Source organism: Alexandromys fortis, unplaced genomic scaffold, assembly GCF_014885135.2.
Source record: "Alexandromys fortis isolate MF-2015 unplaced genomic scaffold, M_Fortis_MF-2015_v1.1 scaffold_119, whole genome shotgun sequence".
NCBI classification, from domain to species: Eukaryota; Metazoa; Chordata; class Mammalia; order Rodentia; family Cricetidae; genus Alexandromys; species Alexandromys fortis.
The window spans coordinates 2,037,008-2,051,689 of record NW_026067991.1 but is presented as its reverse complement, the minus strand read 5'-3'; the positions used below and the strand labels follow the sequence as shown (position 1 = coordinate 2,051,689).

The following is a 14,682-nucleotide window of genomic DNA, read 5'->3' as shown; positions in this document are numbered from 1 at the left end:
TGGCTTTGTGAGAGCCTAGGCAGTTTGGATGCTCACCTTACTAGACCTGGATGGAGGAGGGTGGTCTTTGGACTTCCCACAGGGCAGGGAACCCTGATTGCTCTTTGGGCTGACGAGGGAGGGGGACTTGATCGGGGGAGGGGAGGCGGCGGTGGGGAAGAGACAGAAATCTTTAATAAATAAATAAATTAATTAAAAAAAACATACATTGAAGAAGACAAAATTCACCAAAGTAAAAAAAAAAAAAAAAAAACGTATGTTTGTAGCAGGAGTTCTTTAGGTTCAGCGCTTTTGTTGTTGCTTTGGTTTTTTAAAAGACAGCCCTTGGATCTAGCCCAGGATAGCTTGGAGCTCAAAATCTACTACTACCTCAACCTTCTAAGTGCTAGAATTACAGTCATGTACTACCATTCCTGGCCCACAAACAATGTCTCCTGAAAACTAGGTAAGTGATAGGATTTTTAAAATTTTATTTTGTAATGTGTGTGCTTGCCACAGCCCATGTGTACAGATCAGAGGACAACTTTCAGGAGTTGGTCCTCTCCTTCAACCAAGGGTTCCAGAGATGGGACTCAGGTCATCGATGCACAGCCCTTTTAAACAACCTTTCTGACAGATTATAACCCTAACACTTGACAAAGCAAGTGTGTTATACAACGGGACACAGAATACCAGTGTAATAGGGGAATATTCTATTCTAATCCACCAAGAGCAACCAGCTGATAGGCCAGCATATTCCTCCTCTCTTTCATCCTTTTGTGAGGCACCAGGCCACCTTGGAGCTTTTACTACTACTTTATATCACTAGCCCTCTACCCACCTATTATTTTTTGGGCTCATCACTGCTATTTGCTCCCGCCCCATTTATCATACCTTCACTAAGAGCCTCTCTTAAAGCTACAACACCTCTTGCCCTGGGACCTTTTCTCCAAGTGCCCTCTCATTCTTGCAAACTAGCTACCATAAGCAAGCACCATTCCTCTGTCTGTAATCATCTTTCTGTTTACTCAGTAGGAATGTTATTCGTTAAGGCCAAAAAGACTAAGCTACAAAAAGCTAAGAGAAATCCACACACCTAGGACAGCCCTAGTGGAATAAAAGGACTAGCAGATAAAACCAATATAGTAAGAAGAGCAACACTATTTTCATAAATTTCTGATAATATCTAGCTTAAGAGAAAAACTGAGACTTTCAAATCATCTGCATAATTTAAAATCTATTGCTTTGGGCTGGAGAGATGGCTCAGAGGTCAAGAGAACTGTCTGCTCTTCCAGAGGTCCTGAGTTCAATTCCCAGCAACCACATGGTGGCTCCCAACCATCTGTAATGAGATCTAGTGCCCTCTTCTGGCCTGCAAGTATACATGCAAGCAGAACACTGTATATCTAATAAAGATTTTTAAAAAATTAAAAAAAAATCTGCTTTATTTAAATTCAAGTATAAGAATATTAAAATCCAGCCCCACAAAGAAATAGAGTAGTAAAGAAATAATATTTTAGATAAACATGAATATTTTTTGATACCACACCAAAAATTAAGTAGCAGTGATCCCTTAAAGATTTGTGCTAAACTGGGGTTGTGAGAGTTGGTTAAACAGTTAAGAATGTACTACTCTTCCAAAGGGTCTGAGTTTAGTTACTAGCACCCAATCAACTGGTGCACATCTACTTCTCACTCCAGATCCAGGGAATCTAATGACCTCTTCTGGCCTCCTTGGACAGGCATGGACACACACTCCTACCTGTAATGCCAGCTTCAGATAGCATGCACGCACACGCACTTGCGCGCGCACAGACACACACACAGCCTGTAATGCCAGCTCCAGGATATCCCATTTTCTCTCCTGGCCTCCATAGGTAACTGCACTGACACGTATGTGTTTTATATGTGTGCACACACATATAAAAACTAAAAATTCAAAAAAAAAATCTTGAGCTGGGCAGTGAGTGCACACCTTTAATCCTAGTACTCAAGAGACAGAGACAGGTGGATCTCTGAGTTCAAGACCAGCATGGTTCACAGAGTAAGAAATAAATGAATGAAGCGAATAAATGAATAATAAGATAGATCTTTTTAAAATGGGTTGTGCAAGCTAAAATCTAATCAACTCTATATTCTGTCTCAATAAAATTTGTTGTTCTGACTTGCAGACAGTCTCACAGACTTTGACTCTTTCTTTTACTTGTTTTGTATTGAGGATACAGTATCTCTATCCAACAGCTTTGAAGGAAATTCTTTTTCCTATGATTTGGGTGTCATCTCAAAGGCCTTTGTGATAATGGCTTGGTTCCCACCACAGCACTATGAACACTATGTGAACCTTTGAGAACTGAACTCACGACCTCTGGAAGGATAGTCAGTGTTCTTAACCTTGGAGCTATCACCCCAGCACGTGGATAACATTTTAATCCTTTAAAAAAAATTAAGGCAGGCCATGGACGTGGTGGGGCGCATGCCTTTAATCCCAGCACTCAGGAGGCAGAGGCTGGCTGATCTCTGTGAGTTCAAGGCCAGCCTGGTCTACAAGAACTAGTTTCAGGACAGGCTCCAAAGCCACAGAGAAACCCTTTCTCAAAAAACAAAAACAAAAAAAAACAAACAAACAAACAAAAAAATTAACACCCCTTCTTGCCTGGTATAGTGGCACACATCTTTAATCCCAGAATTCAGGAGACAGAGGCAAGAGGATCTCTGTGCGTTCAAGAGTATAACAAGCTCCAGACTAGCCAAGGACACACAGGAGACCCTGTCTCAAATACATAAATAAATCAAATTTTTAAAAATTATTTCTTTTTGAGGTCAGCTTGGTCTACAAGAGCTAGTTCCAGGACAGGCCCCAAAGCTACAGAGAAACCCTGCCTTGGGGGAAAAAAATTTTTTTGTTTCCCCTATCCTAGTTTTCTACAAAACTTAAAACAGGTACCTTATTTTCATGTTTCAAACCATTTCTCTATACTAGTGTTCTCAATACAATATACATTTCACCATGGTTACCCTACCACAATAAGATTCATCTTCTATTTTTTAAGTAATACCTAAAAATATTTGCCTCGTAAAAGGAAGCAGGTGCTCATTAGACTATGACTGTTCTTTAAAATGTATTAAATACCCCATACTTTAGTGTGTTCTGAATTCACCCAATTTTTTTAACATTTTTTTTTCTTTTTGACATGGAATAAAGACTAATTTTCTCCTTTATCCAAAACAAGAGCAGTATTTGGAGACATTAAAATGAGAGCAGGCAAGGGATACAAAACAATAAAAAGCAGTAAGTCAAATGTATATTGAGCTATCAGTAATATGTACATTTAGAAGAAGACACAACATAAAATTAAAGATTCTTTTTAATATAATGACACTGGTTTCCATGACATGCAGCAATTCCAAAGGGAGTGCATGTTGGGGTGGGGGCAGGCATGGTAGCACAAAAGTTTAATCCTGGAATTTGGAATGTAGAGCACAGAGCAGGTAGTCTCTGAGATCCAGACCAGCTAAGGCTATAGTTACACCCTCCCTTACAATAAAAGATAGTAATTCTTTTTGGTAAATTTTCTCCTTGCTGTTATTATTCTCTGTTAAGGAATGCAGCTTACCTGGGGAAGAATATAGAAATATAAGATAAGAACTGATTCTATAAATGACAAAATAATCTGAGTAAGCCCTCATATCTTCAGTTCGTTTATTAAAATCCTAGACAATAACAAAATCAAATAAAATTAAGCAAATAAAGTAAACTTACCACCAAACAAAGGTTCTGGCTCCACCAATATTTCTTGCTTTTGAGGAATTGGGGCACGAACTTCTTCTCTGTTAAAAATAAAAGTGTGAATATATCAAAATAAAAACTGTTTTTGTGATACCTATTTTCCTTCTAAATTGTGACTGTATTCAAATTAACAAGTGAAACAAACATGATTTTTTAAAAAACTACAGTAATTAGAAAAAGAAGTTGTAAATGATTTCTAGACAGAGATTAACTAGAATAAAATATATACCACAGAAAGCTAAAATGGTTTACAAAGAAGAAAGTAAAAAGAAAAAATATCTCTTTCCATCTCAGGTCCCTTAAGACATTTACTTTTAAGATTACTATTATTTAGCCGGGAGGTGGTAGCGCACACCTTTAATCCCAGCACTCAGGAGGCAGAGGTAGGCAGATCTCTGTGAGTTCAAGCCCAGCCTGGTCTACAAAAGCTAATTCCAGGACAGGCTCCAAAGCTACAGAGAAACCCTGTCTCAAAAAAAAAAAAAAAAAAAAAAAAACCAAAAAAGATTACTATTACTTAATTATAGGGGATAAGGGAGATATATACATAGTTAAGACCTCAGATTCCCCTGAGCTACAATTATAGGTGGTTGCAAGCCCCCCAAAATTCTTAGAAACAAGGAATTTATCAAAAAGAAAAAAAAAGTCAAGTAAAAATGACTGGAAAGGGCTGGAGAGATGGCTCAGTGGTTAAGAGCACTGCCTGCTCTTCCAAAGGTCCTGAGTTCAATTCCCGGCAACCACATGGTGGCTCACAACCATCTGGAATGAGGTCTGGTGCCCTCTTCTGGCCCGCAGACATACACACAGACAGAATATTGTATACATAATAAATATTTTTAAAAAATGACTGGAAAAATATAGGCTTACTAGAATAAATATAATTAATGCTACATCACATAATAATTAAAAGAATATATTAAAGTAAGCTTCAACAAATCAGCACTAAATTTTTTTATGCTATGAAGGAAGAAGCTACCATAGTTACAATCTTATAAGTATTTACTCAACAGATCCTATTATACAGAAGAGGAATCTTCTATATAAAACATATAAGGAAATATATAACAATGTATAATAAACATGTAATAAAATACAAACTCTTACTTTGAGACTTTTTTTCTTTTTTTGGCTTTTGTTCAAGACAGGGTTTCACTGTGTAATAGCCTAGGTTGTCCTGGAATTAGCTCTATAGACCAGGGTGGCCTTGGATTTAAGATATCTATCAGCCTCTGCTTCCTGAGTGCTGGGATTAAAGGCATGTGCCACCACCAACATCCAGCAAAATTTCATTTTCTATGTGTATGAATGCTTGCCTCAATGTCTTCACACCTTGTGAATGCATGCCCTGGGACTGGAATTCAGATTTAGTCCTCTAGAAAAGCAGCCAGTGCTCCTACCATCAAACCATCTCTCCAGCACCAATAATTACACATCCTATAAAAGGTGATTCTGGAGCTAGGGAGATGGCTCAATGGGTAAACATGCCCGCCCTCATGTCTGCTGAGTTGAACTGGATTCCAATACACAAGGTAGAAGGAGAAAGTAGATTTTCAAAATTTGTACTCTAATCTCCACACATGCCAAGATGTGCATATCCATACACATACATACAGAGAGATAAATATCTTAATAAAATTTAAATAAATTAATTAAATTAAAGTCTACTCTCAGCAAGATAGAGCTCAGCAGTAGAACACATGCCTGTCCTGTATTTGATCCAACACTGTGAATAAATTAAAAGAAAAAACAAAAAACATTCTTTTCAAAGTTTATCTTCATAGACTGAATATAATTACTCACTAATAACTCAGTTAAAAAATATTCGTTTTTATAAACTTTATTTTTTTTTCTAGGAAGAAATCATTTTGCTAAGTGGTTTATACTAGGACTGATAACTCAGTGGTTAAGAGCATTAGCCGTTCTTCCAGGGGATCCCAGGTATGATTTCCAGCATTGATATGGCGGCTCATGTAACTCCATTCCCAAGGAATCCAACACCCTCTTGTGGCCTCCATGTCACCAGGCATGCACATGGCACACAGACATACATACAAGAGACATACATGCATAAATCCGAATACATAAAATAAATAATAAATCTTAATAATAAAATAAATAGGATCTGGGCTGGGCATGATGTCCCATACTTTTAGTCCCAGTACTTGAGAGGCAGAGAAAGATGGATCTCTGTAAGTTCAAGGCCAGCTTGATCTTCAGAGCTTAGTCATCAGAGAAATGCAAATCAAAACTCTGAGATTCCATTTTACATCTGTAAGAATGGCCCAAGATCAAACATACTGATGACAACTTATGCTGGAGAGGATGTGGGGTAAAGGGAACACTTCTGCATTGCTGGTGGGAGTGCAAGCTGGTACAGCCCCTTTGGATATCAGTGTGGCAATTTCTCAGAAAATTAGGAAACAGTCTTCCTCAAGACCCAGTAATACCACTTTTGGGTATATATCTAAAGGAAGCTCAACTGTGCCACAAGGACATGTGCTCAACTACGTTCATAGCCAGAACCTGGAAATAACCTAAATGCCCCTCGACCAAAGAATGGATAAGGAAAATGTGGTACATTTACACAATGGTGTACTACACAGCAGAAAAAAATGATATCTTGAAATTTGCAGGCAAATGGATGGAGCTAAAAAACATCATTTTGAATGAGGTAACCCAGATATAGAAAGACAATTATCATATGTACTTACTCATAAGTGGTTTTTAAACATAAAGCAAAGAAAACCAGCCTACAAATCACAATCCCAGAGAACCTAGACAGCAATGAGGACCCTGAGAGAGACATACAAGGATCTAATCTACACAAGAAGTAAAAAAAGACAAAATCTCCTGAGTAAATTGGGAGCGTGGGGACCTTGGGAGAGGGTTAAAGTGGAGGGGAGAGGCAGGGAGGAAAGCAGAGAAAAAAGTAGAGCTCAATAAAATCAATAGAATCTGGGCATGGTGTCACATGCTTTTAGTCCCAGCACTTGAGAGGCAGAGACAGGTGGATCTCTGTAAGTTCAAGGCGAGCTTGGTCTACAGAGTGAGTTCCAGGACAGTGAAAGATATGCAAAGAGACCCTGTCTCAAAAAACCAAAAGATAAAAAATAAATAGCATGTTACCTTTAAAATCAGTTTATTTGAAGTTATAACCAAATATTAAAAGTATTTAATATTTTTAGGCTTAAATGTCATCGAAAATAACAGTTAATTTTAAGAATTTTATGCATATAAACAAGCAAGATGACTCACTAGATAAAGGCTCTTGTCACCAAAGCCTGACCAACTTATTGGATCCCTAGAACAACATTTGGAAGGAGAGAACTAACTGCCTCAAGCTGTCCTCTGACCTTCCCATAAGTCATATGGCAACCCACATACCCAAACACTTATATGGGGGAGACAAAGAATAATAAACATACGGGGATCAGTTTAAATTAGACCTAATGATTTCTACCATGTGTTCTTCTCATGCCCTGCAAAACCCCTTGCCCACCATACACACACTTTTTTGGAGCCCATTTCTGAGCCAGGTTCTAACTAGGCTGGCTTCAAACTTCAATTCTCACTGAGCTAGGGTTGCACTGGGCATGTTGATGCATGCCTTTAATCCTAGAACTAAAGAGGTAAAGACAGATGAGTTTGAAGCCAGTCTGACCTACATTAGACCCTGACTCAAAAAAGAAAAACAAAATACCTCAAAGGCTGTGGAAATTACAAACATGTGCCATCAACTCTAACAAGGACCTAGTTTTTCAATATCTAACAGTTGGAATTTTGAAATCCAACACTTGGAGTTCAAAGACATAGTTTATATTTAAAGAAAAAAAACAATGAATATTAATTTGTCAGTGAACACTAATACTCTGTAATTAAAAAACCACCAGTTATACAAATCTATAATAAGAAAAATGATGAAAGAATAATTCAAGATTATGTCCAATATTCTTTCCTACTTTTTGTTTTTAAGTTTTACTACATAACTAAGGCTGGCCTCAAACTTGAGATTCTCCTGTCTCAACATTCCAAGTGCTGGGATTAACCATTGGTGGTTCAGTGGTAGGAGTCTCACCTGCTATGTGTTGGGGTTATAGGAATGTGCCACCACACCCAGCTGCTCTTTCCTACTGGACATAGGTCACTGCTCATATGCAGAATTTCAATAATCTGAAGGAACAATCTATCTGTAGAAGAAAGTCTAGTAAACACTTTGCTGGTTTTGGTGACCCATGTCTATAGTACTACTACTTTGAAGGCTGAAGTAGGCAGTCATGTGAGTCCAAGAGTCCAGCCGGGACAACAAAGGAAGACTCCATTTCAGGGAGAGTAAGGAGATGGGGAAAGGGAGTAAGGAAGGACCCCTTAGGAACTTTTAAAAGCGTTAACAATAAAAATTTTTTTGAAATATGTAACTGGAGTTACAATGATTGTGAAACAGCAGATGAGTGTTTGGAATGAATTACATCTGTGTCCTCTGAAAGTGCTCTTAACCATGAGGCATCTCTTCAGCCAGCCACAACTAGAAAATTCTTAACCACTTCTGCCATATTATGCTCATCACACTCATCTGCTGTTTCACAATCACTGTAACTCCAGTTCTAGGAAACCCAATGCCTTCTGTGCTCTGTGGGCTTCAGTCATACACTTTGTACACAGATATGCATGCAGCTCAACATAAAACAAACAAACAAATAAAATAAAAATAGTTTCAAGTTCCAACTCATTAAAAAAAATATGTAACTGGAGACTTCTCTTGCGTTTCCTGGCCACCCAGACCTGAATAATCACAGAGAAACTATATTAATTACAATACTGTTTGGCCAACAACTCAGGCATATTTCTTGCTAGCTCTTATATCTTAAATTAACCCATTTCTTTTATTTTGTATCATATCACAAGGCTCATGGTTTGTTACCTCTTACTTCTTGGACAGCTACATGGCGTCTCCCTGACTCCGCCTACTCTTTCTATATCTCTTCCAGCCTGGCTATATTCTGCCCTGTTATAGACCAAAGCAGCTTCATTCATTAACCAATAAAAGCAACACATATAGAGGAAGACATTCCACATCAGAAATAGCGTATCATGTAACCCAAGCTGGCCTTGAACTTGTTATGTAGCCATCACTGCCCTAGAAATTTTTATATTCCTGTCCCCACCTCCCAAGTGTTAGGATTAGAGGTGTGAGCACTATCATGCCAAGCTTTAAAAAACATCTTTTATACAAGTAAATTTTTTAAAATTGGTATACTGTACTTCACATGGTATGTGTAAAATTGCCTCAGTCAAGACAATTTACTACTTAACTGCACTCCAATGAAATATCTCAAATAAATTAATAGTCCTGAGGATGGAGAGATGGCTCAGTAGTTAAGGGGGCTTGTTGCATGCTCAATCATGAGTTTTGATCCTATCATTCACAAAAACCTGTAACTCTAGCTCTAAGAAATCACACACTCTCTACTGGCCTCCATGGGCACTCACACACACATAGGTATGAACACGAACATCTTTTTAAAAAAAAATACCTATAAAGACTCAATTACTGTACATCTGAAGATGTTTGGCGACGTTAACTACATTGAGTGGAAAAACAGAAGGTGATTTGGAAGGGAAATTCTAGTTAAGGAATTAGGAGTTCATCAGTTAGCACATAAGTTAACCAAATCATGATGCAACTAAATAGGAAAAGATACTCATTTATGAGAAATATTTGTTACTTAAAAGGCTGAGTCAAAAGAATCTCTGGAGCTAAGGAGTTTGAGACTAGGTTAGACAAAGCAATGAAACGCTACCTCAAAATGGTAAAAATAAATGCTATAGGGCTAGGATTTAACTCAATGGCAGAGTACTTGCCCAGCAATGGTGAGGCCCTGGGTTTCAACACATGCACATGCATACAATGCTGTCAAAGGCACTAAAAAAAAAAAAAAGCCAAACTGCCAGTCATAGTGGAGCACACCTTTAATCCCAGCACCCAGAAGTAGATGCAGACAGATCTCTGAGTTTGAGGTCAGCCTGGTCTACATACATAGTGTGTTCCAGGTCCCTGGTCTCAAAACAAAAACTACTATTTCAGGTATAGTCAAACACACACACACACATACACACACACACACACACACACACACACACACGTGCGCCCACAAATCAACTGCAAATATCTACTATTGATGTTTCTATCAACTAATTTTTAAAATATTGTTTGTTTGTTTGTTTGTTTGTTTACTGGAGCAGGCTAGCCTGGAATGTGCTATGCAGGCAAGAATAAGAATTCAGAGATCCACTTGTCTGCCTCCAGTGGGCTGTAATAAAGGTGCATAACATATCATCTGGCTCAATATTGATTTCTATTAAAACTCTGAGCCATGTTGGGGAATGAGATCACACTTAAGACAAATGTCAACAGAAAACAAAAAACAAACAAGCAAAAACTTTGTAAGCTATTAATATGATCTCTAAAGTTCATAATGCATGTAAAAACAATATTCCATTAATCTGAAACTAACTCAACAAAGGAACAATTATACTTGTATATGACCTGGTTCTTAAATTATATCTGATTTCATAAAAATAAAAGCCTGGCCCTTTGCCTTTTGTACTTAAAATGACTCCTTTGTTTCTCATATTATAAATTATCAGAATTACAAAAGGCTAAGAGTATTAAAGTCTTACTTAGGGACTCTTAAATTAAGGGTTTTTCTGGTTTGGTTCTGTTTTTCAAGACAGGGACTATACAGACCATGCCAGCCTCTGCCTCCTGAGTGATGGAACTAAAAGCACAGGCTACTAAGCCTTGCCACTTTTGACGTTTTTTTGTTTTGTTTTGTTTTTGGTTGTTGTTGTTAAAGCTAATGCTTAGTCAGGAATTGTGGGCAAACCTGGAATCCTAATACACAGGAAGATATGAATTCAAGGCCAGCCTAGGCTACACAGCAATGGTATCTCAAAACAAAGAAAAAACTCAATGGCCATCTGAGAGCAGGGACATGTGCCTAGAGTAGTCCCAACAAGGTTCGGACCTAATACTTTCCAAAGACTGATGAAATTTTGCTCAAAAGTTAGGTATTTATTGCAAACTCTTACTAATCAAATATAAAAGGCTAGAAAAAAAATCAAACATATACAGTTCTATATACAGTGGGGATGCATTAGTGATTAGGCAGGTAACTAAAGAATAAAGAACTGAACTGGGCAGTGATGCCACACACCTTTAATCCCAGCACTTAGGAGGCAGAGTCAAGCAGGCAGACCTCTGTGAATTTGAGGTCAGACTGGTCTACAGAGCAAGTTCCAGGACAGCCAAGGCTACACTAAAAAAAAAAAACAAAAAAAAAAAAACACCTGTCTCAAATAAACAAACAAACAAAAAAAGAATGAAGGATTTTTTTAAAATGATGTATTTACTTTTATTTTATCTGCATTGGTGTTTTGTCTGCACGCACGTCTGTGTGAGTGTCAGAGACCCTGGAACTGAAATTACAGTTTTGAGCTACCATGTGGATGCTGGGAATTGAACCCAGGTCCTCTGGAGGAAAAAGATACCTGCTTTTTAACTGTGATGTAGCTTAGGAAAAAACAGCCATGCTCTAGTTTCCTGAGACAGAAAATAATAATACCAAACTATAACGTTCTTTAAAAAGAACAAAAATCAAAATGGCTTCAAACTTGCTGCGTAGCTAAAGACTGCTCCTGTCTCCACTTCCTAAGTGCTAGGACTACGAGCATGTGTCACCAAGTCTGGTTTATCTAGTGTTGAGGCTTAAACCCAGAATTTCTTGGATGTTAGGCAAATACTTTATCAACTGAGCAAAATCCTAAGCCAACAAAATTCTTTTTGGCTGTGGAGTACATAAACCCCAATTTCAGACCAATTATAATCAAGCAGTCGTAGCCTGCCCGCCTGCCCGCCTGCCCACCTTTAACCCACGCTTTCGTTTGAAGACTAAAAATGAGGATTAAAGAGACAAGATGAAAATAAATAAATATGTAAATAAATAAATGAAGAGACAAGATGGCATGCTCTAGAGAATTTAAGGTATAGTAAACACAAAAATTTACACATATTTTTCAGAGGCTTTCAACCTTAAATGTTTTTCAAAACTTTACCTAGCTTTGATAAAAATGCAACTAGTTAATTTAGGCAAAGAGTAACTGCTACAATAAATAATAAATTCATACTCTGTGTGTGGTCTGACTGCAGAGACACTTGCTGAACTGGTACTGGGCTCCTCAGCAATTCCTCCACCATCCAAAAACATAGTGACCGCCATCTCCAGGTTGTTGTTACAAGCTTCAAGCATATGTTTTCCTACACTTTCACTTGCACCTGAAAAAGCAAATGAACAGAAAAAAAGTTAAAAAATGACATCTTACATTCCAGCTCATGTTAAAATATGGAATCCCCAAAAAGATTATCTGTCTTCCCCCTTTAAAATGACTTGTACAAAACACATTTATTCACTCTGTCCTGTTGCCTGGCTGGAATAAATACCAGAGTTAGAAAACAACATAACAGTACCACAGCAGTAAGACAAGAGTACAAACAAGAACAAAAAAATGGCATTTCTTTTCTTTTTCAAGTATGTGTGTAGTTTTCTGTTTAAGACAGTCTCATACTATAGCTCAACTCAGAAATCCTCCTCCTCAGCCTCAAATACTAGTCTTACAAGAATAGCCACTACTACGCTTGGCTGGCTATTTGTCATTTGTTTGTATATTATGGGTGTGCGTATGCATGTACGTGCATATGGGTGTATCATGGCACATGCATGGAGGTCAAAGGACAATATCTGGTACTGTTCCTTGCTTCTGTCTTGTCAGAGAAAGAGTCTCTTACCTGCCACTACATACACAGGCTAGAGACCTAACAAGCTTTCAGGAGATTCTCTAGCCTCTCATCTCAGTGTAGAAACACTGGGGTTACAGATGTGTGCTACGGTGACTGGCTTTACATAGGGTTTGGGGATTTGAATTCAAATCCTTATGCTTGCATCTCCTCAGCTCTACTTGCAATTTCTTTAAATGGCTGAATTGACTAGTGTAGTGGTACATACAAACACTGGGGACTCAGAGACAGGTGGATCTCTGTGAGTTTAAGACCAGCCTAGGACTATACTGTAAAACCCCGTTTCAAAAATCAAAACCAAAAAAAAAAAATCAAGATAGGTATATTATTTGTTAATAATAAAATGGAATAAAGAAAAATTAAAGACTACATTCTAGAAAGTTAGAAATATTGTTAGAAAGAATGCAACTCAACTAACATTTTCTCATCTACTCAAAAAATTTTTTGAGGAGGGGCTAGGCTATGGCTCAAACTCAGAACACTTTTAACACTTTTTTTTTTTTTTTTTTTGGAGATAGGGTTTCTCTGTTGCTTTGGAGCCTGTCCCGGAACTCACTCTGTGGACAAGGTTGACCTTGAACTCACAGAGCTCCACCTCCCTCTGCCTCCCAAATGCTGAGATTAAAGGATTAAAGGCAAGTGTCACCAAGGCCCTGCCCCAGAACACATTTTTAATGTCAAACCAAGAAAAGCAGAGACCATTTTTGTCAAGATATAAATATCTGGTAAGAAATGTCAACCTTTGCTATTTAAAACTGGTCCAAACAATCATTTGTAAATAAAGCCAGCACAATTTGTTGAGTAAAATGTAAATTGGTAAAGTCCTCTTAAAAATAATTTTACATGTACTAGAAATTCCTTTTTTGACTCAGTTGTACAAACTTCTTGAATCAAATCAACATGAAATATTACATGCAACACATGTCCAGAAATATGTTCAGAGTAGATTCAGTTAATGAAGCAAATTTTGAAAACATAAAGCATTCTATACTAGTACAATGTGAACCATAATATGTATTTGATTTAAATATTATATGGCTACTGCAAATCACCTTGAGCTTTCTATTTGAGTTAAGTTTTCTTTATCTGAATTATATCCCTCGGAATCTTGTTCTGTTGGTAGCAAATGCACTAAGATTTTTGTCTCAAAATGTCTATTGTGAAAGCATTTTACTGAGTATGCCATTTCAGGCTGACAGATGTTTTGTCTCAGTATACAAGGCAGAATTCCAATGTGCTCTGCTTTCTGTTGCTATAGCTGGGAAGTCAGTTGTCAGCTTAATGAAAATTTTTTTTATAGCAGTTTGTTGGTTCTAGAACTTTTAAGGTTTCTGTCACTGGGCTGCAGTTTCCACTGTGACTTGTTAAAGCTAATCTTATTTATTTCTTGGGATTAACTGGATTTCTTTTCTTTTTTCATTCCTTTTTTTTTCCCCCAAAACAGGGTTTCTGTGTGTTTGCCCTGCCTGTCTTGGAACTCCTTTTGTAGACCAGACTGGCCTACACTCACAGAAATCTGCTTGCCTCTGCCTCCTGAGTGCTGAGATTAAAGGCGCGCGTCACCTATTTTAAAGACTGCCTCTTACATCTTCATGCTGCTCTCAGCAGTCTCTTACTGTTCACTCCTTCGAGATAGAGTTTGGCTCTGTAACCCAGGCTACAGCCTCCTCTTTCCTCAATCCCCCAGTCTTCGAATTACAGGCGCATGGCAGCTCATTTTGACTTGGTGATATCTTCACTTCTTTCTTCTAGTTCACATATTTTTTCTTTAGGTATATCAACTGATTTATCATTTTATCCTTTATTAAGTAGTTCTATTTATTCCAAGTTCTTCATCTGATCATATTTTAAGAAAGCCTCGGCCGGGTGCATGCCTTTAATCCCAGCACTGGGGAGTCAGAGGCAGGCAGATCTCTGTGAGTTCAAGACCAGCCTGGTCTACAGAGCTAGTTCCAGGACAGGCTCCAAAGCCACAGAGAAACCCTGTCTCAAAAAACCAAAAGAAAAAAAAAAAGAAAAAAGAAAGCCTCAATTCACATTCCTACTTCAACCTTTAATTTCA

The 14,682-nt window shown here is 37.8% G+C and overlaps 1 protein-coding gene across 2 annotated transcripts in view; it reads right to left on the bottom strand.

The window, feature by feature from the left end:
• The window catches only part of Ubxn7 (UBX domain protein 7), a 64,055-nt gene that overhangs the window by 32,396 nt on the left and 16,977 nt on the right, over window positions 1-14,682 (bottom strand). For both annotated transcript variants that reach the window (XM_050159827.1, XM_050159828.1), the window contains exons 2-3: window positions 11,954-12,101; window positions 3,740-3,807 (exon numbers count right to left, since the gene is read on the bottom strand). In XM_050159827.1, coding sequence (XP_050015784.1) covers window positions 3,740-3,807; window positions 11,954-12,101 — 216 coding nt within the window. The remainder of the gene's footprint in view (window positions 1-3,739; window positions 3,808-11,953; window positions 12,102-14,682) is intronic.